Raw genomic sequence first — 25,936 nt, 5'->3', positions numbered from 1 at the left:
GATGGTCCTCAGGGTCCCTTCTAATTCTATGACTAGACTGGCCAATGTACAGGCTCTTCTTGTATACTTATGTTGCTGAACTACAAGTCCCATCAGCCCAAGCAGGCATGGCTAATGGCAGGGGATGATGGGAGTTGTAGTTCCTGTAACATCCGGAGGGCCAAAGGTTCCCCAGCTGTAGATTGACCAACGTCTTAAGTCTATGGCAGGTTGATACGTTCAAACTTACCGGGCCAGAACTTGAATGGCTAAGTTTATCAAAACGAAATTTAAGATTTGACCTCGGAGAATTCCTGCTCTTCATATCTGTTTGAAATAATAATAATAACCCAGTGAAAAAAACCGGTGTTTGCTTCAAATGATTGAACTCAAGAGTCGCCAATGAGGTGCTCTCTAAATGTCGCTGGATCACAACCCCTGTCATTCCTGATCATTCCTGTCTGGGAATGAAAGGAGCTGGAGTCATCTAGAGGGCACCATTTTGGCTACCCCAGATTTAATGGAATGAATCTAAACCAGACTAGAACCAGTTTAGTTTAACAGAAGGACACTGTTAAAATGAAAACAACAATGTGTTAATTTTGGGGTGGCCTGGAAATGGGAAGAGGGCCCCCCGCTCACATGACTTTCCCCAAGCCATCCCGTGAACTGTAGTTTACCCCTTAAAGAACTACAATTCCTAGCACCTTTAGCAAACTACAGTTTCCAGAATTTGGGGGCAGGGGGAGCCATGTGCTTTAACTTTATTGTGATGTATGCAGGGCTAGGGTCTTTTATTTTTTCAGATTAGTTAAGAATTGCCTGGGGAAAGTCCCAGCAAAGGAAGAACAGATACAAAAACTTATGGAATATGCAGAAATGGCAAAACTTACCGGAAGAAGAAGAAATCAAGATAACAATTTTTTAAATAAAAGAATGGAAATGGTCTATTGAATCTTTACAGATAGATTATAAGCAGATAAAAACACTGGCCAGATTACTGTAACAACCTGCTGTTTTATAAGAGCATATATTTAAAGAAGACGAATAAATGAGCAAATTAAGTTAATTTGGATAAGCAGAAGATATTAAAAACAAATTTAAGGAACTGCAGAAAGAGGGGGAAGGAAGTCAAGTTATGAAATGTCAAAATGGTTGTAAAACTAGTGAAATGTATAAACTTGAAAAGTATAAATAGAAAAATAAATTAATAATAATAATAATAATAATAATAATAATAATAGTAAAGAATTGCCCAGGAAAACAGGCAATATGGCTGCAGTCTCAACCCACTTCCTTGAAAGCAAGTTCCGCTCAACCTCACTGGGGCTTACTTCTAAGTAGGACTCTCCAGTGATCATCTTTTAGATGCTAACATCTGATTGTCAGGAGGAGAGCAACCGAAAATGAAATGCTTAACCAATTATTGAAGTTTATGATGAAAGGAGTGGGAGAGGGGTGCAAAGAAAATGAGGGTGGGAGAGAAGGAAAGGAGACCTAAAGATCTTCCTCTTTTTCCTAGGTTGATCTATGTGACAAAACAGACCCTTTTTTTATATATGCTGATTTCTCCACAGTGCCCCAGCCATGCAGGTGTGCTTACTAATCACCAAGAGCAATCCAAGTTGGTTAATCGAGTGAGGCAAATTTCTATTTTTGTCACTGTAAGAGCCTCATGGGGAGCTAAGGGAAACTTGTCACAGATAAGTAGGATGGTTTCAAGGTAGCCAGCACATTCTGATCTTATGTGTGCACTGATTCTGCTTGATTTTTTAAAAATTATTATTACTTATTATTACTGTACATTTCATGTCAGCTTGGATAGCTCAGGTGGTTAGAGCATGGTGTCCATTTGGGACAGCTACATATTCCTGTGTTGCAGCAGGTGGACTAGATGATCCTCAGAGTGCCTTCGAACTCTACAATTCTATTATTTACAGCCCACCATTTTTCTAAATAGCTCAAGGTGGCAAAGACCCTACTCCTTTTGGTGCACTAATGTATCATTATCCCCAGGCCATCACAACCTTGAAGAAAATTAGCCGCAGTTAATTAACTTTTACACTTGTCTTACACTTGTTGATTCCATTGGATTTGTGATGGTTAGCATCCTGCTCAGCATACAGGGTCTGACTTAGTCACATGTTACTTTCAGGGGCTTTGAAGTGGGTCTACACAACTGATCACACACACACACGACTGACATACCCTTTTCATACTCAAGCTCTAATTAAATTCCAACATCTATTGAACCCAGCCATTTAGCACCCACAGACCGATAACTATATAAAAAAGTACAAGTTCAAAGGTGGAGGACAGAAGGAAAAAATTGCCACCCAACGTGTCTTACTGAGGGTGGATCTACACAAGGGGGGGGGTGCTACAAATAAGCCAGAAACTAAATCGTTTTAACAAAAAAAACAACGCTATGGAAAACCGCAAATATTTTTTCTTTGCTCTCCAGCACCATCTGGTGTTGCATGTTTATAACACATTCAAAATGCTGGGGTTTGGGGTTTTTTTTCCAAAGCAGCTGAGTCATGAGACATCCATTGCCATAACCAGGGGCAGACTTTGGTAATCTTTGTTAACGTGATGCCCTGAGCGGCCTCAAAACTTGGCACCTCCAAATGGATCTTCTCAATTATGGATCTTCTCAATTTTTGCACCCCCTCAGCTCAGCGCCCACACTGCCTGAAATCCAGCGCAGGCCATACACCACCAGACTCCTACTAATACCATCTTGGTAACTTTTGCCCAACTCACCTGTTGGGCTCCTGCTCATTATCACTGGTGTGGCGGCAGATGCCAGAGCCGGATTCTCATTACTTTGGGAAGGGCTGTAGACAAAGACATCCTGCTTGAATGGTGACGCTGTGGAAGGCTGGCTGCCCTGAGGGAGATCGAGGGAAAGGGAGTGAGTTGGAGGCTTGATGGCCAGGTGCAACACACATTTTGTTCATGGAGTATATTTGAGGAGGGGGAACTATGTGGTTGGGGCAGGGGTCACCAACACGGTGCTTGCAAGTGCCCATGTGCCAGCCAGTTCCTCCTACAGTATCCACAAAAGGTCTCAGGAACTATCCCCTCAAAAACCACAACACGCAAGGGAATGTTTGTTTCTCTTATTCAGTGCCTGGCTGGTCCTCTCCTATGCAAAACTCAGTACGCCAAACAAACCACGGCAGCTATTTTGGAATGTTCCACAAGCGCCACACTGGCCATTTTGTAATTTGCCCCATGGCAGCCATTTTGTGACACGCAGCACAATTACAAAAGCGCCCCCTGAGCCAAGAAGGCTGCAACCCCTGGCTTATTGGCGTGTCGGAGAGATGTATGTGGCTGCGAGACTGAGAGGCTGAAATGATATTGTGTCAGAGGAGAAGATGGGGGCAGCCGTGTGCCTCCTGGTTTATGCAAATGTCAACCGGCTCAGGAACATTGGCCCCCTGAGAGACCAGTCAATATCAGGAAGCGAAAACTGCATTATTACCAGGCTTTCGTATTCTTCCATGTTTTCACTCTCCCCTGCCGTGCTGCTGAAGCTGCTGGTACTTGAGGATGAACGGGAGATGTTTGACCTTCCGTTTTCTTTGAGTTTAATAAATGGCCTGGAAGTCAAAGGAGAAGAAGGCAGAAAATTAAAGCTCGATGGTGGTGATGGAGCTTAGAAAAATCTCCATCTCTGAATTCCTCCCCCAGGATTTGGGGTTCTGTAATACCCCATCTTGTTTCCAGAGATTATCTGCCATCCTTTTTTGTTCTCTCCCCCCCCCCCCCGGTTCAGACTTTGGGTTGTATCCACATATTCACACCATACAATTAAAGCACAATGATACCACTTTAAACAGCCAGATCTGGGATCTGTGGTTTGTTCAGGAGTAGCTGAATATAACACCGGTCTTGAAAGACCTACATTGGCTCCCAGTACGTTTCCAAGCACAATTCAAAGTGTTGGTGCTGACCTTTAAAGCCCTAAACTGCCTCGGTCCAGTATATCTGAAGGAGCGTCTCCTCCCCTATCGTTCTGCCCGGACACTGAGGTCCAGCTCCGAGGGCCTTCTGGAGGTTCCCTCACTGCGAGAGGCCAAGTTACAGGGAACCAGGCAGAAGGCCTTCTCGGTAGTGGCGCCCGCCCTGTGGAACGCCCTCCCATCAGATGTCAAAGCGATAAACATCTACCTGACATTCAGAAGACATCTGAAGGCAGCCCTGTTCAGGGAAGTTTTTAATATGTGACATTTTAGTGTATCTTTCATCTTTGTTGGAAGCCGCCCAGAGTGGCTGGGGAAACCCAGCCAGATGGGCGGGGTACAAATAATAAATTATTATTATTATTATTATTATTATTATTATTATTATTATTATTATAGCTGAGAGTTGTTAGGAGACCCCAATTCCCCTCCCAGAGTTACAGTTTTTAGAGTGGTTTAACAATCAATCTCTCTTGAATCCTGGGAACTGCAGTTTACTCTTCGCAGAGCTACAGTTCCCAGCACCCTTTGCAAACTACAACCCCCAGGATTCTTTGGGGGAATACATGTAGTTTCAACGCATGGTATGGACGCGACTTGTGTTTACGTAGCTCTATTTACCTCTCTTTGTTGGGACAGATCTCTGGAGAGCTTGGGTTCGAAGAGGCCTCGGACCTAATTTCTTGAGAGGTGTGTCCTCCTTCAGGGGTCTTCGGTGTTCCTGAGCCACTGTCACTATGAAGAGAGTAAAACACTAGAGTAGCATAACTTTCAAACAAATCTATCTTGCCTTCTCATACCGTTAACATTCTGTTCCAGCAGGTCTCAGAAGTAGATGTAAGGCTGGGTAGGAACAGCATAAATAAGTGTGTGTGTACAGAGCTGTCAGCACAGCGACTGCTCCATCACTCTTTGAACCCAGAGGTCTGTCCCTGAAGTGAGGAAGAGCAGAAGTGATGAGGTAGGAATCTCTGCCTTCCTCAGAGGAATAAATTTGTGGCTGGCAGGAAGGTGAGGAATATCTCTACTAATAATATTTTTCTAATGGTGTTGTCACGCTGCAGTTCACATGGCTGCCAACAGGTGTCACTGCAAACTACAGCATGGCAACAAAGTGATTTCTCAGAGCTGCAGGACTATAGCAGCAGTATAGGAGGGTGAGGAGAAGGGAACCAGAAGTGGTGGCTGTCAGGCAAGTGAGTCATGTGAATGACCAGCCTGGTGCCCCAGGCCAGTGAGTGGAGGTATTGCAAAGTCTAGGGGAAGGGGGTTGTTTTGGTGAGGTGTCAAGAGAAGGGTAGCTTTGGCAAAGTGTATGGGGTGAGAGGAAGAGTGGCTATCATGAGATGAGGGGTGGCGGTCAGGTAGAGCTGGGTGGAGCTCCTGGTAAACACATATATAAATGTAAACACGCTAGCATCCAGCACAACTAATTATAACTGCTAAACAAATGGAAAAATCATTAAGAGGTCCGCCTCAACCCTCAACAATTTTCAAGTTGTCCCAGGGGCAGCAGAGTTTGAAAGCTATGGCTACAACGAAAGTAAAACATACAGTGGTACCTCAGGTTACAAACACCTCGGGTTACAGACTCTACTAACCCAGAAGTAGTACCTCAGGTTAGCCCCAGGATGAGAACAAAAATTGCACAACGGCGGCGCGGCGGTGGCAGGCCCCATTAGCTAAAGTGGTACCTCAGATTAAGAATGGTTTCAGGTTAAGAACGGATCTCCGGAACGAATTAAGTTCATAACCAGAGGTACCACTGTATTGCAATGGCTCCAGAAATGCACTGCACCAGAACTATCCATCTGTTCTGAGCAAGTTACCATCGAGTCCGAGGCTCTGCCTGGCTCTCTGATCCAGTGTGCAGACGAGGGAACAGCCCTGACCGCCTCTTTATGGGACTCCTGGACTGGTTCTTGGCTGTAGCTGCTGATACCGGAGGCTGAGGAGACAGGCAAACAAAATTATAACCCTTTTACCAGGCTCACAGTTGCCTGTGAACTGCACAGCAATCTTTATTTTATTTTTAATTTTACATACTGGCAATGCATATAAGACTATAAAATAATCCCAAACATACCCCAAATCTTCCATAACTGCATAAGATACTGTTGTACACACAAACACACTTGGTTTATGCAATCAAGAGTACATCTCCTTTTTGGACTGGGGAATGGAATGAACGTTTTGAAACACACAGAGAAGAAGAGGTTGTGATGGCATGGCTGCCAGCCAGTCAGTGCTGCGCAGAGCCAGGTTCTGCCACAAAGAAGGGGTGGACACACCCTAGTTGTACTGCACTTACAGAAAAGGTGGCCTTCGTTATTTCGCCACTGTTGTGCGCAATCCCTCCGCTCAAGCTACCAGGGATTCCTCCGCTCTGATGCTTCTTCTGACTCCCAACCATGGTTTCCATGGAGTGACTGCGGACTCGGATGGCTCTCTGGCAAGGGGTGACAAGAAGAAGTGGAAAGTTAAGATCTTGATCAGAAATTTGCCACAATTTACCATTTGAAATAACGTCACGATTTTGTACTATAGTATCTCACTGGAAGGACAGATCCTGAAGCTGAGGCTCCAATACTTTGGCCACCTCATGAGAAGAGAAGACTCCCTGGAAAAGACCCTGATGTTGGGAAAGATGGAGGGCACAAGGAGAAGGGGACGACAGAGGACGAGACGGTGGAACAGTCTTCTCGAAGCTACCAGCATGAGTTTGACCAAACTGCAGGAGGCAGTGGAAGTCAGGAGTGCCTGGCGTGCTCTGGTCCATGGGGTCACGAAGAGTCGGACACGACTAAATGACTAAACAACAACAACACAACAACAAATCTACACATTGCAAACTGTGGGTCTTAAGTCACCCAAAAAACCAACAACCCGAAACCACATTATCAGTACATAAGAGGGTGGTATTGGGAGGTTTGGGGGGGTGGTTAATACAGGTTTGTAGCAGTACAAAAAATATTTATGGGGGAAATACTAAGGAGTGAAAAGAGTAGCTGCCAAATGTAGATCATGCATGCTCAGTGGGCATGAAATACTGAATAGGAATAGAGTAGCGTGGGAAAGGGTGTGGCTGACTGGCTGGATCCCCCAAAATACAGGAGTCCTCATATTTACTGACATTCTACCCACTCTTTAAGACACACCTGTTTAGATAAGCATCCCCTGACTTGAAGCACTTCCTTTGGCTGTTGTTTTAACAGTTAAGATTCTCTGGTGTTCTTGCTTGAGTATCTGTATTAATGAAGGGTACCTGTATTCTTTTATCATTAGTTTGATTCTTGTTATTTTTCGTTTGTGAGCTGCCTTGGAATTTCTTCATGAAATGAAAGGCAGTGTACAAATTATGTTCATAATAGGTTAACAGGAGCCATAGGCACCAACTCCATAGGGCTGAAGTGTCTTCAGCCTCCCCTCCCCCCTAAAGAAGTCTGTCGGGATTGGGCTGAGCCCTGCCCCCGCCCCAAGCTTGAGGGGCTGGGTCTCGTGGCAGTGGGGGCAAGCCTCGTGGCCTCAGTGACCCTCGTTGGGCCTCGCCTCCTCCCACTATCAACCTCCTCCTGATGCGCATCATGCATTGCGCAATGCTTGAGACATCACATGTGTGTGACGCCCCCCGCCCCGCCCCCCAATGTTGGGTGCAACTTGACTCCTCTGACAGGAGCGCTCACTGCAATAGTTAAAGAGATTGGTTGTTTACTGTAACTAGACAGTTGGTATGGTGTTACAGAGTGCTCAAGTCCCCAGTAAGCGTATCTTTGCACAGAGCATTGTGCATATCCATCCTTTCGGTGTGGTGCTTTGCAGGAGTGCAATCTTGATATACTCATAGTATGACTGCATTGAGATTATTTTTGTGTGGTGCTTTAGCAGCGCACAGGAGCACATGCTTGCCCCTGTAGGAGCCTGTCCAACCTAAGATCTGCATCAAATACCCTGACGTCTGGGCTACCAGTGACAGCTCTAAACTGATGTGTACGGTGTACCACAGGCAAAAAAAAAAAACCATTTTGGGTGGTGCCCCTGCACTTTGGAACTCCTTTCCTAGGGAAATGGCTCCCTCGTTGCTAGTCCTCGAGAGGTCCTTAATGGGATTTTTATTCCAGTCCACATCTGGCTAACGTTACAGTGTTGTGCTTCCAAAAAAATAAATAAAATAAAATAAAAGCTGGTTCGTAAGCCATTCAGTTCAGAGAGACGGTCTTGGGGCATATGGGCAACTAGTGGAAACCTTTTAGGACCCAGTGTTATGTGTTCCAGGCAGCCAAACCGCTTGATGGTCCAGCACCTGCATTTTGCACCGGCTGCAATCAGCAGACCATCCTTGAGGGCAGCCCCACAGAGAGTATTCAACAGTAATCTAACTAGGAGGCTTCCACAGGATGGGTTGTTTTTGCAAGCTCAGGAACAGCCTCAGCTAGCAATCCAGGGGGAGATGGAAACAGGCAGTGAAGCCACTTGGGCCTCAATGGTCAAAGCAGGAGACAGGAGGACCCCCAGACTATATGCCTGGTCCTGCAGGGGGAGTGCAGTTCCTGGACCCCAGATCTACCAATCCACAGCACCTCCATCTTGTCAGGATTCAGTTTCAGCTTGTTGGTCCTCAAGCACCACTAGGGGTTGGACTAGATAACCCTTGGGGTCCCTTCCAACTCTATAAGTCTATGATTCTCCAGACAACAGTGCTGCACCTGATCCAGATGCAAGGGGGAAGCAGAGCTAATTGTTGTCCGTGAACCGGAGACACACCATGCTCCCTCCATGAGTTGCACAGTGGCTCCCAGAGGATATTGTTGCCAATACTTTTGCTGATAGCTCAAGAAGCATTAACAGATCATTTCCTCCATTCATCTCCTGGCATAAGTTGGCAAGCATTTCATAACTTCACAGGAAGCTGTCTTAGTATAAGGCAGTCAGACCCTTGATCTATCTAGCTCAGTATTATCTCAACATTGACTGGTAGCGGCTGGAGAGCTTTCTGTGAATATGAGAATCTCTGGGTGGATGATGGTAACCCCACACTGGCATTGGGAAAGAGTGTGCACATGTGCAAAGATACCTCTGGCCCTACTCTGCAAGCAGCATACATTGAGAATCTTACGAGGATTCCCTATGCATGATGCAACTAGGTTGATGGAACAGTCCTTGGTCATCTCTGGATCTCAAAGGGAAGACCATTAAAGGACTGTTGGTGAGCGGTCATAGAATCACAGAGGGACCCCAAGGTTCATCTAGTCCAAACCTAGCAACACAAGGATCACAGCTAAAGAATCCATGACAAGTGCCCCCCCCCAACCTCTGTTTAAAAACCTGCAATGAAGGAGAGTCCACCATCTTCCAAAGTCACAGCCTTTCAAGGTCACATCATGGTAACCCCTCCTCTGTCACTCCAAAAGGCAAGGTTAGAAATGGATGGAAATTGGAAGGAAGCAGATTTCAGCTCAACTTTAGGAGAAAGTTTCCAACAGTAGGATCTGATTGGCAGTGCAATGTGTTGACTCAGGAGGTGGTGGGCTGTCCTTCACTGGGGGGATTTCAGCCAAGGTTGACTGTCGCTTCCTCAGCCCTATACTTCTGTGACTTCTCCCAGGTCACACCAGTTTCTGCCTCTGCCTTGTAATCCAGGATTGCCCCTTGGTGGTGACCTCAGCAGCCTGCTGAACCCAAACTTCCCTGCTCTCTTGCATCAGCTCCCTTGTCTTCTGTAGGTTTTATGAGCCAAGTGAATGATGGGCAAACTTATTTCAGAATGGCTCAAATCAAAACAAGAGCTAGTTGCACACATTTCATAGACACCAATACACACATCTGATTGTTCTTGAAACAAATCAACACTGAACACAGGATCAGTTTGCGGTTTATTAGTATTCTGTACATATAACAGAGAGAGAAGGGGAAATCGATGCTTGAACACAAACACATGAGTTGGGATTCTCTGCATTTCTGGCAAGCATATCTGGCTGGCCACTGTGTGCCCAGAATGCTGGACTGGGCGGGCCATTGTCCTGATCCAGTAGGTTTTTCTTATGTTCTTAATAGTCCTCCCCCTACCTCCCAACATTAGACGCTTTTATTGTTCCTGCTCTGCCCTGAATTCCACTCTTCCTGAATACCAACTACTCTAGAATAAAGTTTCTGAATTTCAGAACAGAAGCATTTGCAATTGGCCAGCAACTTTCCATGTCTACAGTTGGCCACTGATGCATGATGCAATTGCAAGCTGGTCTTGAAGCTTGCATGTCACAGGTAGAATTGCTGCAAGCTTCTTTTGGGGTGTGTAGGCAATGGGTTGTAGTGGCCTATGTTGAAAAACACCCTTTTCCTTCCAGCCACCCAAGCATGCCTCACTAGCTGAGGGATAACAATCTCAAGGCAGAGGCACAAGGGAAGAGGCTCTCCTTCAAATACTGTGGTCCTGAGCAGTGATGGACAAATTTCAGTGGTGCCCTGCGCAATGCTAGAATCCAGCTCCCCCTGCCTCTCGTGCTCCATTCTACAGGATTGTTTTGGCGCCTCCTGCAGCATAGTGTCCAGTTTGGTCGAACTGGTCACGCTGCCCCCAAAACACCTCCATCTCAACCCATTAAGGGTTTTCAAGGTCAAAGCATTCAATAAATATCTTCACAAAACCGTATCTATTCAATCACGCCAAGACTGCATCTTTGTTGTATTATTTTATTGTTGTTAGCCGCCCTGAGCCCGGCTTCGGCTGGGGAGGGCGGGATATAAATAAAATTTATTATTAATTTATTATTGTAGAGTTTTATTAAAGCACAAAAGGAATTAGTAAAATGTAGTGCCCACTGAGAATCTCTATGCAGCCATGAATATCATATCAATATTACTTTTTTAAAACCATGTTTTATATGGGCAATAGAGCAGTGGGGAAGTGTATGGAAGAGATGTAAATGAAGGAATTGGAAACTGTTCACATGCAGATTTATTTTGGGTGGAGTGGCGGGAATCAATAAAAGAATGGAGGGTTATTAAGTTGTCGGCTCTGCTTCGGAAAACAAAATCCAGGAATCCACAAGTGAAAGCACTCCTTGGCGGCCATTCAAGGAAAGAAGGTTACAAAGACTAGGAAGCGTTCCTCAATTTCCAAATCTCAAGTTCGTTTCTCCCCATTTCCACATCAGTTTGTGATTTGTTTGTTTTTAAAGACTTTGTGAAAACTGATTCACATTTTGGTGTGGAATTCTACTTGTATCCCATTTCCCCATATTTAATGCACTTCTGTTATTTTCTCCAATATATGCATTTTCTTACACGCACACTTTCACCCTGGTATATGCTTTCATGGACATTTTTTTCTGGCTGAAGAGTGGCCTTGCAAAATTTCAAAAAAACAGTGTCATTTCGGTTTGCATATTGTTTTGAAAAGCGTGAATGAGGTAGATGAGCCTTTAAGGGCGAACTGAATCAAACTCCTCCCCCATTTCTAGTCTGAGGACAATCCAGTAACAGGAAACAACAGCCCCTGAAGTAGGCGGGACTTACTTCTGAGTAGTTCTGTACAGTTTTGTGCCATTACTTCAAGCTACTTACCGCTACCTGCCTGACTTCAGAGCTAACTGGAAAGAAAAATCTGATTCCCTCAGTGTGTGAAAGTGGCAACAAAGTGAAAATGAACTTCTGTGATTCCTTGCTGCGTCCTGGAGGAGGAGGGGAGAGAGATAGCCGTCTGTTTCCCCGTCTCTCGTCCCATTACATATCTACACGGGAAACACGCTGAGAAGTAAATAAGCTATCAAGCAGACCAGCAGAGCTGTCCAGAGGTAAAAAGGCAGCTGCAAAATTATTTCGACAGTTGTTTTCCTCGCAAGCCCTGGGACACCCTGAAATGCCAAAAGAGCAAGGAAATCCAATTTCATATCAACACGGAGAAGGCATTAGAGAGGAGCGTTAGCATGTCTCAGGCGGGGAGGGGGGAGGGTATCTTGTAACAAAATGGTCCTTTCTGACAAAGGTTTTGGGAGATGTTCCAAGCAGCTGTAGCTGGGGAGATAGTGTGGTGCGCAGGAAAAGGCCGGGGATCTAGGAATAAAAGGATCCCACCCAATGGCCTTATTCGGAAGCTGCCTTTGTGAGTCAGATTACTAGCCCATCTAGTTCAGTATAGTTTACACCAGAGTTCCCCAAATTTGGGTCAAATTTGGACCACAATTCCAAACATTCTATGGTTCTCTCCTTGCTGCCAGACACCCCTCCGCCCCCTTTTTACAGCACTGGACTGCTCCAAGCGGACCCGACCCAACTGCAGGCAATATGAGGCTGCCTCAATCCAATTTGGCCAAATCCGATATCAGCCTGATTTGGTTCAGGGTCTTGGATTTGGCCAGATCTGGTGCACAGTCCTAGTTTTAGCCCTTTCCCCACACCGCAGTCTAGGCCCCAGACCTGATGAAAACCGGAAATCGAGAGCAAAGCTTCTCCGTTACCTTAAACGATTCCAAGAATCCTCCGTGGGCCCCATTCTCCAGCTTGTCCTCCTCTGAGCCCAAGCCCAACATCATTTGTGTGTGAATATGGAGATCGTCATGGAGGTTGTCCAAGAGGGCGGCTCGCGTCCGGTCCTGAAAGCATGTTGGGAGGCAACAATGGCTTTTAAAGGTACAACTGATCATGGGCATAGTAGCAATGCATTGATAGGTTGGGTTCTCATGATGCTGTAACAGCCTCGGCAAAGAGGAATCCTGAGGCTGAGGGTGGCTTCATAGCCCCTAGAGATGGTTCCATTAGAGTGAATGGGATGGTGGCTTACTGGGAAACGATATATAATGAAAGGAAAAGGATGTTTAAAATAGCGTTTGTAAAAAAAGAAAAGCAAACCAGAAGCTTTTCTTTAGGGAATTATAGGGACGGAACTACCTAAACTTTGCAGAAACCTATTTATGTATGCTACTTCAGCGGCAAGAATGTTACTTGCTCAGAAATGGAAAGAAGAAGAAGTCCCAGCAAAGGAAGAACAGAGACAAAAACTTACGGAATATGCAGAAATGGCAAAACTTACTGAAACAAGAAGAAATCAAGATAACAAACTTTTTTATAAAAGAATGGAAATGCTTTATTGAATATTTACAGGTAAATTGTAAACATAAAAAAACATTGGTAGGATTTTAGTAATAACCTGCAGTTTTATAAGAGTATATATTTAGAGAAGATAAATAAATGAGCAAATTAAGTTAGATAAGTTAGAAGATATTAAAAATAAATTTAAGGAACTGCAGAAAGGGGAAATGAAGTCAAGTTTTGAAATGTGAAAATGATTTCAAAATCAGTGAAATGTATATACCTGAAAAGTATAAATATTTTTTATTTTTAAAAAAGAGTGAATGGGATGGTGTCCCACCAGCCTCATCCTGCCCGTCAGCTGCCTCCTGCCTGCCTGCCTTCATACTTACAACCATTCCAGGAGATGGTATCTCAATACCTTCCTCCTTAGTCTCTGTTTTCCCTTGTAGAGTTCAGCAAGGAGGAGGATGGGGACAAAACTAGAAGGAGAAAGCAGGGAGACCACCAGTAAGTGGCAAAGAAGCCAATGGCCAGCAGAGCCTGCTCATTCTAGTTTCATCCCTGTCCTCTTCCTCCCTGGTGAGTTCCACAAGAGGAACGCTGAGATTAAGGAGGAGGAAGAAGCTGACAGCCCATGCCAACCCCCTGGGCTGGTGGCAAGTAAGAAGTTAGGCAGGTGGGGGCTGGCAGACTGGCAGATGAGTAGGTTGAGTAGGCTTTATACCGGAGGGAACGTCTCCACCCCCATCGTTCAGCCCGGACACAGAGGTCCAGCTCTGAGAGCCTTCTGGAGGTTCCCTCCCTGCGAGAAGTGAGGTTGCAGGGAATCACACAGAGGGTAGTGGCGCCCACCCTGTGGAACGCCCTCCCATCAGATGTCAAGGAAGTAAACAACTATCTGACTTTCAGAAGACATCTGAAGGCAGCCCTGTTTAGGGAAGTTTTCAATGTTTGATCTTTTATTGTGTTTTTAGTATTCTCTTGGGAGCCACCCAGAGTGGCTGGGGAGGCCCAGCCAGATGGGCAGGGTATAAATAAATTATTATTATTATTATTATTATTATTATTATTATTATTATTATTATTATTACTATTACTATTTATAATGACCCAGAGCCCCACTGGTGGAAATTTCACCTGGGACAACTAGAGAGCAGTGAAAAACCAAGAGCTCAGGGGGTTTCAGAATCAAGAGAAACCATCAGATTTGTTTCAGGAAACTGAGCCCTCCTTTATGCAGCTCAGCCGTTAATTGGCGATAAGTATGTAATTAATAGAGCTGCAAGCTTTAATCTTCAGATGAAGCAAGATTAATCAACTAAAGCTTTTGTGGATTAATCAGTGGGAGGTAATTTTAATCAGGGAGGGCAAAGTTTAATTGGTGGATATACACACGCATACACACACACAAACACTGCAAACCTATACACCCTTCCCTGAGAAGATTGCACTCTAAGGCTCATATAACTAATATGCTAGGAATTATTTGAGCAAGTGACAGCCCTAATAATGATAGGCTACATGGGGAATTTATCAATATTTCCAGTGGTTGCTGGTTGCCATGGGGACTGATAGGGTAAAAGGCAAGAAGCCCAACAATATTTGAAAAAAATATCTAAAGAACTTAAAGGTATTTATGTGAAGAACAGAAAAGATCCTGTCTATTTGACTAGTTGGAAAAGACGTTCCCACAGCCAAGCTATATAAGCGTGCCTCCAGACTTCCAGTGTTTTTCAGTGGGGTTCAAATACATACTAAAACTTTAGCTCGGCTCCTTTAAGGTGATGATGATGATGATGATGATGATGATGATGATGATAATAATAATAATAATAATAATAATAATAATAATAATAATATTCCGCCCATCTGGCTGGGTTACCTGGGTGCAACAAATCTACTTTTTAAAAAGAACCAGACTTTGTTGTGGTTTGGAAAGTGAAAAGGAAATGTTTTGAAAAGTGTGGGAAGAAGGGATGACTAATGGGAAGATGTTCTGCAAGGGAATCAGGATGAATGCAGAACTTGTGGTCATATAACCACCTCATAAACAAATCAGAAATGACCTGAGTTCCCAAAGCAAGAAGTATTTGAGGTGAAGAGGTCCCCCACCTGCTAATCTGTCAACCCAACTTACCTCGAGTTTTGCAAACTTGTCTGATTTGCAACAGGCGTTCTCTGCGTTGATCAGCTTGGTGAGGAGAAACTCCCGAAATTCTGAGTTCTAGAGGAAAGAAAATAAAGGAGTGGGGGAACGGCTCAGAAAGAAAGCTGGAAACTCCACACCCGTTTCGTATTCTTTGAATGCGATCTCCAGTGATCATGGCTACAGTTTCCAAATCCTTATTTATTTGTGTTTCTTATTGCATTTATACCCTGGCGTTTCTCCAGAGTGCTCAAAGTGGTGTACATGTTTGCCCCCTCCTTCCATATTAGCCTCACAGCAAATCCTGTGAGGTAGAGGTTAGGCAGAGAGACATTGAATGAGGCCCAAGATCACCCAGTCAGCTTCATGGCCAAGCGAGGAATTTTTGAACAATGGTCTCGCAGGTCCAACACTCTAACCACTACACCACACTCCCAGAGTCCCAAAGCCAAGGATTCACCGCTGCAGTAATATTATTGGCCCCTGGAGCCAGCCTATGGAATTTTGCTGCCCGAGGCAAAGGACAAGACAGCACACACAACCCATCCCTCATGCAGCAGCACACTAGATTGGCAGTGAATCTTAGAAACATGCATAGTGTCAAGGCTGGAGTCAGCACGAAAGACACAGGGCTCCGTTGTCATGAATCTGGCTCTTTATTTGAGGAAGCAACGTACAACTCAACAACCTTTCCCAGCAGGTCTTGCCCCTGTGAAGCAGTTTCTAGGACTGAAGGCCCCTGCGTTCCTCCCTCTCTAAGGCTCCTCTTCTCCCAGATGGTTCCTGAACAGTCTCAAACTGTGTCTGCCCACCTCTGATCCACCCTCCACATTACTCTGTGCATTCTTGGAGACCAGGGGAGAGAATAATAGAATCATAGAATCATAGAGTTGGAAGAAACCACAAGGGCCATTGAGTCCAACCCCCTGAGCGGAGCTTGTCGCTGCAGGAGGAGACTCCTCAAATTCTTCAGCAGCCTCTAGCCCTGCCCTCCTCTGCTTCAGCCTCGGAGTCTGAACTGCTCCCTGTCACCGGCTCTCCCTGCTCACAGAACCCTGTTGCCTCTTCAGCATCCCGCCCCTCCTCCCAATCTTCTCAGTGTCAGAAGCTTAAAGGGGGCGGGGATGTTAAGTCTCTGCCATCTTACAATGGCAGACCCCATCCTGGGGGGGGGGGAGGGAGTGATAGATTTTGCCCAGTGTGCCCCACCTCCACCAAGTCACTGAAAATGTCCCCCAACCACTTTCATGGGAAATAAGTAGCTGAGAGCAGTCATTCCATCAGACTGCCTCAGTGGGAGACGTAGAAAGCAGAGCTCCTCCCACCAGCTTTGCTGGAAGACCAGCTCCAGCAGGCACCAGCTGGTCATTATGGGATGCACCAGGTTACAAACTTGTACCTGAGTTTGATTTCCCCCTTTCTTCTCCCCCTGTCCCTTCCCCTTGTGTGACATGGGTTGTTGTTTTTTTGGGATTGCAAGCCTGCAAGCAGAGACTGACTGTCTTGCTTTAATTGATTTTAAGTAAGCCACTCTGGGAGCCTTTGTGGCTGAAGAGCAGGAAACAAATTCTCTAAATCATCCTCATCAATTGTCCCTGCAGAGAAAACAAGCAGGAGGTTTATTTAGCCTGCAAACTAATAAACATTCCTTACTTTTTGAAATACAGAAGGGTTTGGCAGCGGAGGACCGAACGCAGGGACATCTTCTCGTGCAGTTACAGCCACCTATCCGGGATGAAGCAAAAACACATTTGAAAACCTATATGGGGGTGGGGGGATAGGAAAGCACAGGGAATAAATGCACAAAGTCAGATATAGAGAGACAGAGCACCCAAAATGCACAAACAGAAGCACTGCTTTCAGCAGAGGCTGGTCCATTGGAACAAATAGGGCACTGCCCCACCAACCTCAGCTGGGGCCTTAAAGTGGAATAAGAGTGCTTTAAATATATATAGAATCATAGAGTTTGAAGGGACCACGAGGGTCATCTAGTCCAACCCCCTGCAATGTGGGGATCTTTTGCCCAGTGTGGGGCTCAAACCCACAACCTTGGGGTTAAGAGTCTCGTGCTCTACCGACTGAGCTATCCCAACTGTTTGTGACTTAAAGGAGTGCTACGAAAATGTAAAAATTAAAATAAGTAGAAATTTAGAAAAAAAACAGAAAAACATGCAAAAACAATCAACGTTGGAATAACAAATCAGCAGCACAGAGCAATGGAGGAGGAGGTACAATGTCCCGAAACCTGAATAAAGAGATAAATGAAGCTGAATGGAAGGGAAGGAAAAAGAAAGAGCATAAGAAGAGGCTACTGGATCAGGCCAATGTCCCATCTAGTCCAGCTTCCTGACCTCACAGTTGTCAGCCAGATACCCCTATGGGAATCCTGCAAACAGGACCTGGGTGCGAGAGAATGCTCCCTTCCTGCCGTTTCCAGAAACTGGTTTTCAGAAGTATACGGTGGTACCTCAGGTTAAGAACTTAATTTGTTCTAGAGGTCCATTCTTAACCTGAAACTGTTCTTAACCTGAAGTACCGCTTTAGCTAATGGGGCCTCCTGCTGCTGCCACCGCACAATTTCTGTTCTCATCCTGAAGCAAAGTTCTTAACCCAAGGTACTATTTCTGGGTTAGCGGAGTCTGTAACCTGAAGCGTCTGTAACCCAAGGTATCACTGTAATGCCTCTGAGAGTGGAGGCGCAGCCCAGCTATTGTGGCTGGTAGCCATCAATAGCCCTCTCCTCCCTGAATTTGTCCCATGCTCTTTTAAGGCCATCGGCCGCCATCCCTCCCTCCCGTGGGAGCGAGCTCCATAGTTTAGTTAGGCGCTTCGCGAAAGTGCCCTTGGTGTTCCACAGAGAGCCATCATAATCCACCGAGCAAACACAGGGGGCCATAAATAACCCACGGAAGACAGAATTGATCTCTTGCTGACTGCAAATATTAACATGGCCAAAGCTGGGAGCGCAAGGAAGCGAGCGTCCTGCCGGCCACCTGCTCGGACACCTTTGCTCGGATTGAATCCGCCCGCGCTTCAAGGACAGACACGAGAGACGCGTGCGGGCTCAGCGCGCTTAATGAATTTTGCTGCAAACTCGCAGATAGGCTAATAGCTTCGCCCTCTGGAGCGGCGGCAACGTGGTGAGCGCCAGCTGCCTCTCGGAGAACAAATAACCGTTTTCGAAGAGGCTTAGCAGGAACTCTTTATCTCTGGCCAAGCAGGTACACTTTACACAAGCTCCCAAAGCAGTTATTTGTCAGATCTAAAAACAGATGCAGAGAGAGAGAGAGAGAGAGAGAGAGAGAGAGAGAGAGAGAGAGAGAAGAGAAACCACCCAGTCCTCTTACTTTGTAAGATGCACTGTCTGCTTCAGGGTTTTCTGCCTGCACAACAATGTAGGCATGGAGGAAATTCGAGGCAATCATGTCTGGAACAAAGGGAGTGTTTTCTTCTTGAAATATAATTGCCACAATGTCGTTGCCAATGTGTCGCTTTCTCTGAAGCTGAAAAGATTTACAAAAGGGGAAGGGTATACATGAGGGTCCTTAGGAGTGGATGGAAACATTTTCAAATGGTGTATCTAGGTCTAGCCCCCCTTTGCAACTCTGTGGAACACTTGTTTTCCTTTCTCGGATTTCTCCTATAGAAAACAAGCTTGCTTCGGTCTTCCAGGAGACTTGTGCTAAGTTGGCCCATCAGGCCATTGGTACCCTGGTGGAAAGCAATTCTCACCTTTTCTCGAACCCCTGGGGCACTTAATGAAGGCCAAGTCTCTCTCACAGACAGAGAGAGTCACAAGTTCTGCCATGGGGCTTTTAGCGCCACTTGATGTTATACCCAAAGATACAAGGCTCTGTTACCTGCTGCGTGTCTCCCTCAGTGAAAGGGAGTTTGGTAGAGACGTGAAACATAATCTCTCTGTCCCTGAACACCGTGTACACGGACTCTGTGCCCGTCTGGCCGTGAGTGACATCGAGACCACCGCGAAAGCTGGAAAGAAGTAAGAATAAAACAGACCTTTGACACAAAGCACAATAATACTGATTTCACCAATGAGGGGTGGCAGGGGCGATGTGTGTGTGTGTGTGTGTGTGTGTGTGTGTGTGTGTGTGTGTGTTAGTGCAATCTTGCATGCCCAGCTCATTGACAGCTAAAAATGAAGAAATATATGAGATCCATGACTGGATCTCCTGCTGTTTGGGGGAAGCTGAGGCTGGATCCAAATTTGATCCAAGAAAAAGCAGAGTGGGGGCTGGCAGCTCTGTCCCTCCCCAATGCCATATCCACAGTCCAATCCCCCCTCCCAAAAAAACACAACTATTACTATTAGCCTTTCAATGGAAAAGCATAGAGGTCAGGATTCAGGGATTTTCCTATTTCTTATCTGTTTCCCCATTTATTTTTACCCATGTGAGTTTACTCAGAAATAAACCCCACTGTGTGTTCAGTTGGGCTGATTCCCAAGTAGGTGTGTTTAGGGCAGCAGACAGAAACTGAAAGATGTTAAGGTGGGGTTAAGCCAAATCACCAATTAATTCAAGTGAAGCTTTCCCCTCTAAATTGTCACATTGCCAGTGGGTTGATGGTACAGTTACTGCCATCTTGAATCTGTCAGTGAATGAACAGACATGTGTATGTGTGTAGAGGAATAGATGTAGAGCTGAAACATTTTTTTCCTTTTTTCATTAAAATTCAACGATGTGTTTCACATAAAATTTGACCGGCCTGGAACAAGGTGCTCCATTGTGTGAGTGTTCATATATGTTGAAAAATAAATAAAAATCCCACTTATGGCTGCAAAATCTTGTGGAGCAGCAGAGCCCTTGGTTCATGAGTTAGCTTCTCCAAGGAAACAATATGCAGAATCTTTTTATACCACACGTATTGTGTAAAATCCAAGGCATCCTTGCAGCCCTGAGCTACAGTTACACAGGCTGTGGCCAGGAGGAATCTAACCAAAGGTCTGAACAACAGGAGAGCAGGCATAACTTGGGGTCTTTAACTACCTGGTTACCAGTTACGAATGCAATTTCCCTCAGCGCTCAGTCGCAGAAAACAGAAACACGCATATACATGCAAGCAACTGTTTCTTTCTCCTACCCCTTGAAGTCCTGGAGTGTTATGGTATCTCCCAGCAAGCTCAAGAAATTCTTGAAGGCAGGGCTCTCCTCGTTGTTGCCAAACAGCTCTTCTTCCTGCGTCTGTAGTCAAATGGACCCAGAAAGAAACATGGTGGGAAGGTTCCTTTGTTTTTCAAGTGGGGACTGTAAGTCTAGGCCAAATTCCTCCCTCCTACACAGTTTCCAAAAATACGTTCCCTCTATAATAATAAGGGTGGATTCCCACTGCTTTCTAAGGGACGGTGGTGAGAAATTTCTCCGATGTTTTCTTTACTTTTTTGAGTTTTCTTTATTTATTAACGTTCTTATGTTAAATTGGTAAACATGATCATATTACACCACAGGGCTTATTATAATATAATTTTCGGCATGTATACAAAGTTTATATACCTAAAGGGAAAAAAACTATTCCAAAATCATATATGTACCAATACTTTTGACTTCCTTTCTATCCCTTTGTATATTCCTTTTTTACAAATGAATGTACTCTTATTATTGTATATTTCTTTACATTTTATCTAATACATTCCTATATCAATATGCACCCTTGGTCTTATTTCTCAACTCAGTCTCTCTCCAATGTCAACCGAATGCTAGCATAGATAGCGAACCTTTACTGTATTTTTGAACAGCTCCGACGTTTTCAGGAGAGACTGTCAACACTGTTTCTTTCCAGACACTGGAAATTATTGGATGCAACAAAGAATCATAGAATTGTAGAGCTGGGAGCAGAGGCGCCAGCTTACAAGTGTGACTTGGAGGGGTGACATCATGCATGGGACATTGTGTGTGATGTCACATGTGTGCGACGTCAGGATGTAGGGAAGAGTCAGGGTGAAGTCAAATGTGGCAGCAACAAGGCTTTAATAGCCAATGGCTCCTCCTTCTCATCCTTCTGTCCGACTGCGTGAGGCTCTTTGACCCTCCTTCCCCTCTACGCCAGGAGGAGGAGGGAAAGGAGCTGACCATTGAAGCTGCACCGTGATTGGCTGCGTCGTCAGTCTCCTCTGCCCCTTATTTTTTAGGACATTAGGCCCCCCAAATGGGTTTGGCCCACTGGTTGGAAGGAACTCCATGCAGGATTTTAAACTTTCTTTAAAAACTCAATCTCCAGTGAAGGAGAGTCTTCCACCTTCTGTTCCACTGTTGAACAGCTCTTAGGACCCTCGTACCTACGGGACCGCCCCTCCTGGTATGTCCCACGGAGGACCTTACGGTCTTCAAACAAAAACATCTTGGAGGTTCCGGGCCACAGAGAGGTTAGGCTGGCCTCAACCAGAGCCAGGGCTTTTTCAGCTGTGGCTCCGATCTGGTGGAACACTCTGTCACAAGAGACTAGGGCCCTGCAAGACAGAGCTGTTCCACCAGGCCTTTGGCCAAGGCACAGCCTGACCCCCTCCTTTGGTAATTCTTCACAGAACTCTAGCCCAATGATTGCCATCAATTTGATTTGAACTGATTTTAGAATGAATTGATTTTAGAATGCTGTATTATTTTACTATTGTTAGCCACTCTGAGCCCGCCTTCGGCTGGGGAGGGCGGGATATAAATAAAAAATTATTATTATTATTATTATTATTATTATTATTAGAAAGTTCTTCCTAATGTTTAATTAGAATTTCCTTTCTTATAATTTTAATCATTCAAGTCCTACCCTCTGGAGCAGCAGAAAACAAGCTTACACCATCTTCAGATATTTGAAGATGGCTATCCTATCCTCTCTCAGTCTTCTCTTCTCCAGGCTAAACATACCCAGCTCCCTCAGTCAGTCCCCATAAGGCTTGGTTTCCTGGGCCCTTGATCATCTTGGTTGCCTAGAAATCTAAATGCCTAGATCATCTCAGTACCTAGAAATGCAGCACGTTCCTGGAACCCAGAGCAGGTGTGGTACTGCAGATAAAGGAAAGTGCTATCTAATAGGAAGCTTCTTGGTTTAAATCTTATCACTGCTATAGACACGCCCGTTGGCAAGCATGCCTCTCTTTCTCAGCCTCCAGTCTGAAGGACAGGGATATTCGTAGCAAAGTACCTTCCAGGGTTCTCATTTACCGTATTTTTGCTCTATAAGATTCGCTCTATAAGACTCACTTTTTCCCTCCTAAAAAGTAAGGGGAAATGTGTGTGCATCTTATGGAGCGAATGCAGGCTGCACAGCTATCCCAGAAGCCAGAACAGCAAGAGGGATTGCTGCTTTCACTCCACAGTGATCCCTCTTGCTGTTCTGGCTTCTGAGATTCAGAATATTTTTTTCTTGTTTTTTTCCTCCAAAAACTAGGTGCGTCTTGTGGTCTGGTGCGTCTTATAGAGCAAAAAATGCGGTATATTCTGCCCTTCTCCCACTGCAGGACCTGAAGGCAGCTCACAGCACAAACTAAAACAGATGCAACTATTACACAGCTTAGCTGTGTAGAACTCAGTTGGTTAGAGTGTGGCACTGACAACACCAAGGTTGCAGGTTTGATCCCCATATGGGGCAGCTGAATATTCCTGCATTGCACGGGGTTGCACTAGATCAGTATTTCCCAGACTTGCATCTCCAGCTGTTTTTGGACTACAGTTCCCATGATCCCTGACTAGCTAGGGATGGTGGGAATTGTTGTCCAAAAACAGCTGGAGACCCAAGTTTCAAAAATACTGGTCCCTTCCAACTCTACAATTCCATAATTCTATGAAAACACCCACAATAAACATGTATTAAAAAAATAATAATCAAATAAATATCCCTATTAGAAACAGCTCTGAAGATACTTAAAAGCAATCCCCATAAGCATAGGAAACATTTAATTCCCTTCCCCCCCCAACTACATGCCTTATTTTATTTTTTAATATATCTTTATTAATTTAAAATAAATACATTTATGAAAAACAGACGTACATACAAGAAATTTCTGCCTTATTTTAAAGCCAGAAATTTATCAGCTGGGAACTTACAGCTCTGAACATTCTAAAATGGCATCTTATGAATGCAAATGTCACCATCGTTCCTTGAACCAGAATAAAACGACTGCCGGCACAACAGCATTGTCACTCACCTGCCTAAGCTTCTGGTAAATCACCCCAAATTTGAACGTGTTGTTGACCTCGTGCTCATCATAGGAGACGATCATCTGAGATGCCTGAAATAGGAGACAGGTCGTTATTTAATTATGTATATATGAAAACCAATAAATATATGACATTCTGTTCCCAAACAAAACCATCAGAGGTACTTGAGGGAGAGTCGATTTCGTAGTGGCTTACGAGATAGGTAGATATAAATGGCACAGCTCGGTGCATATTTGCCTGCAGAATGTCCCGGGTTTGATTTCCGATATCTTGTATGAAAACAGGGCTTTGAAGCCTGCAGGGCTACAGAAGTTAAGAACGTAAGATCTGGCCAATGGTCCATCTAGTAGTCCAACATCCTGCTTTGACAGTAGCCTGTGGGAAACCAGCAAGCAGGACCCGAGTGCGAGAGCACACTCCTCTCTTATCCTTTCCATCAACTGGTATTCAGAAGCATTGCTGCCTCCAAATGTGGAGAAGGATCATAGCCATCGAGGCTAATAGGCATCTACAGCCTGGCCCTCCATGAATTTGTTCAATTCTTTTTTCCATCCTTGCCTCCTGTGGGAGTGAGTTCCGCAGTTTAACTGGGCACCGAGTACTTTCTTTGGTCTGTCCTGAACCCTCCAACCTTCTCTTTCCCCCCGTCTAACCAGCTCTGTCGACCATTCCTCATATTGTGTGGCTTTCAGACACACTCCCATCCTGGCTGCTCTTCTGTGTCCAGGGCGGCTGTCTACCAGCTCCATCTGGTACGCAGGCTGAGACCCTACCTGCCCGCGGACTGTCTCGCCAGAGTGGTGCATGCTCTAGTTATGTCCCACTTGGACTACTGCAATGTGCTCTACATGGGGCTACCTTTGAAGGTGACCCAGAAACTGCAATTAATCCAGAATGCGGCAGCTAGACTGGTGACTGGGAGTGGCTGCCATATAACACCAGTCCTGAGAGATCTGCATTGGTTCCCAGTACGTTTCCGAGCACAATTCAAAGTGTTGGTGCTGACCTTTAAAGCCCTAAACAGCCTTGGTCCAGTATACAGTGGTACCTCAGGTTAAGTACTTAATTCGTTCCGGAGGTCCGTTCTTAACCTGAAACTGCTCTTAACCTGAAGCACCACTTTAGCTAATGGGGCCTCCTGCTGCTGCTGCGCTGCCGGAGCATGATTTCTGTTCTCATCCTGAAGCAAAGTTCTTAACCCGAGGTACTATTTCTGGGTTAGTGGAGTCTGTAACCTGAAGCGTATGTAACCAGAGGTACCACTGTATCTGAAGGAGCGTCTCCACCCCCATCGTTCTACCCGGACACTGAGGTCCAGCGCCGAGAGCCTTCTGGTGGTTCCCTCAACTGCGAGAAGTGAGGTTACAGGGAACGAGACAGAGGGCCTTCTTGGTAGTGGCGCCCACCCTGTGGAACGCCCTCCCATCAGATGTCAAGGAAATAAGCAGCTATCCTATTTTTAAACGACATCTGAAGGCAGCCCTATTTAGGGAAGTTTTTAATATTTAATGCTGTATTGTTTTTAACACTTGATTGGGAGCTGCCCAGAGTGGCTGGGGAAACTCAGCCAGATGGGCGGGGTATAAATAAATAAATTATTATTATTATTATTATTATTATTATTATTATTATTATTATTCCTCGGGAGAGATCAGAAGCCATAGGAACAGCCAGAAACTATTTTTGATTTGTGTGAAGGGGCCAGCTTTACCTGCCCCATGCCAAAGGCTTGCTTTGACTCTTGTATCCTTCTGAAAATATCCAACATCCTCTTTGAAGCACCTGCACTGAGTCAAAATATGCCTTTGCATTTCAGCTTTGTTCCCACCTCCATCCGAAGGATCCCTTGGGCTCCCTTCTGAGCAACAATCTCCAACCTGCTGAGAGTTTATTTGGTTCGAATTCTCCCCCTCTTGTTTTGAAATTGAGGTCAGAAAACAAGCTGGAAAATGAAATGCAACCCTACTTGTGTATAATTGCAAAGCTTATTCGAGGGCCCAGGGGAGGCAAACTCAACTGCTGCCCCCCCATGACAATTTTGAAGTGCACATTGCAAATTGTTGAAACATAATAAAGAGGTGTTATATAAAAAAGAATCCGATGTTGTTTTTGAGCAGGCAAGAACATGGTATCAGAATTAAGAAAACTACTCTGTCTTCCACTCTGTTTTGATAACCCCACTAACAACTCCATCGCTAAATTAAAATTTGTTGATGTGCAGTGTTGTGTGGGCGGAAGAATAACGTCATGGGATAGAATCGTACAGTGGTATTCAACCAATGTGTCCCACCAGAAGAAGGATTTCTTCAGCTTGTGCAATAGGACCATGCCCTCCCCAGATCTGTTCCAGAGAGTTGGCAAAACCCCTAGACGAGGTTAATTTGGGGGGGGCAGAGGGGGGAAATATTCTGTTCCACAAGCTGAAATCCTGATGGAACATTTGCTTCGGATGCAACCATTAGAGGTGGAAGGGACCACAAAGGACATCTAGCCCAACCCCTGCCAATGCAGGCAATCCCCTGCTATGGCACCCCCCCAACAGCTGGTCACCCAGCCCCCAACTAACATTCCAATTAAGGAGAAGTCCACCACTTTCCATGAGAAATTTTTAAGCAAAGGCTGGAAAGGACACCAGACTGGGTGAG

General features: G+C 45.2%; 1 protein-coding gene across 12 annotated transcripts in view; it reads right to left on the bottom strand.

Moving 5' to 3' along the window:
- The window catches only part of RAP1GAP2 (RAP1 GTPase activating protein 2), a 184,565-nt gene that overhangs the window by 3,151 nt on the left and 155,478 nt on the right, over positions 1–25,936 (bottom strand). For 11 of the 12 annotated variants that reach the window (XM_053367734.1, XM_053367741.1, XM_053367744.1 and 8 more), the window contains 13 exons: positions 23,279–23,362; positions 20,227–20,327; positions 18,987–19,116; positions 18,474–18,629; positions 16,780–16,851; positions 15,118–15,204; positions 12,407–12,541; positions 6,265–6,402; positions 5,783–5,901; positions 4,575–4,688; positions 3,473–3,590; positions 2,746–2,872; positions 230–306 (listed from right to left, as the gene is read on the bottom strand). In XM_053367734.1, the coding sequence (XP_053223709.1) occupies positions 230–306; positions 2,746–2,872; positions 3,473–3,590; positions 4,575–4,688; positions 5,783–5,901; positions 6,265–6,402; positions 12,407–12,541; positions 15,118–15,204; positions 16,780–16,851; positions 18,474–18,629; positions 18,987–19,116; positions 20,227–20,327; positions 23,279–23,362 (1,458 nt within the window). The remainder of the gene's footprint in view (positions 1–229; positions 307–2,745; positions 2,873–3,472; positions 3,591–4,574; positions 4,689–5,782; positions 5,902–6,264; positions 6,403–12,406; positions 12,542–15,117; positions 15,205–16,779; positions 16,852–18,473; positions 18,630–18,986; positions 19,117–20,226; positions 20,328–23,278; positions 23,363–25,936) is intronic. The other variant, XM_053367735.1, reaches the window with a different exon arrangement.

The sequence above is a fragment of the Podarcis raffonei genome, chromosome 15 (assembly GCF_027172205.1).
Source record: "Podarcis raffonei isolate rPodRaf1 chromosome 15, rPodRaf1.pri, whole genome shotgun sequence".
In the NCBI taxonomy this organism is placed as follows: Eukaryota; Metazoa; Chordata; class Lepidosauria; order Squamata; family Lacertidae; genus Podarcis; species Podarcis raffonei.
The sequence above is the reverse complement of the archived record's forward strand: the minus strand, read 5'-3'. Positions and strand labels throughout refer to the sequence as shown.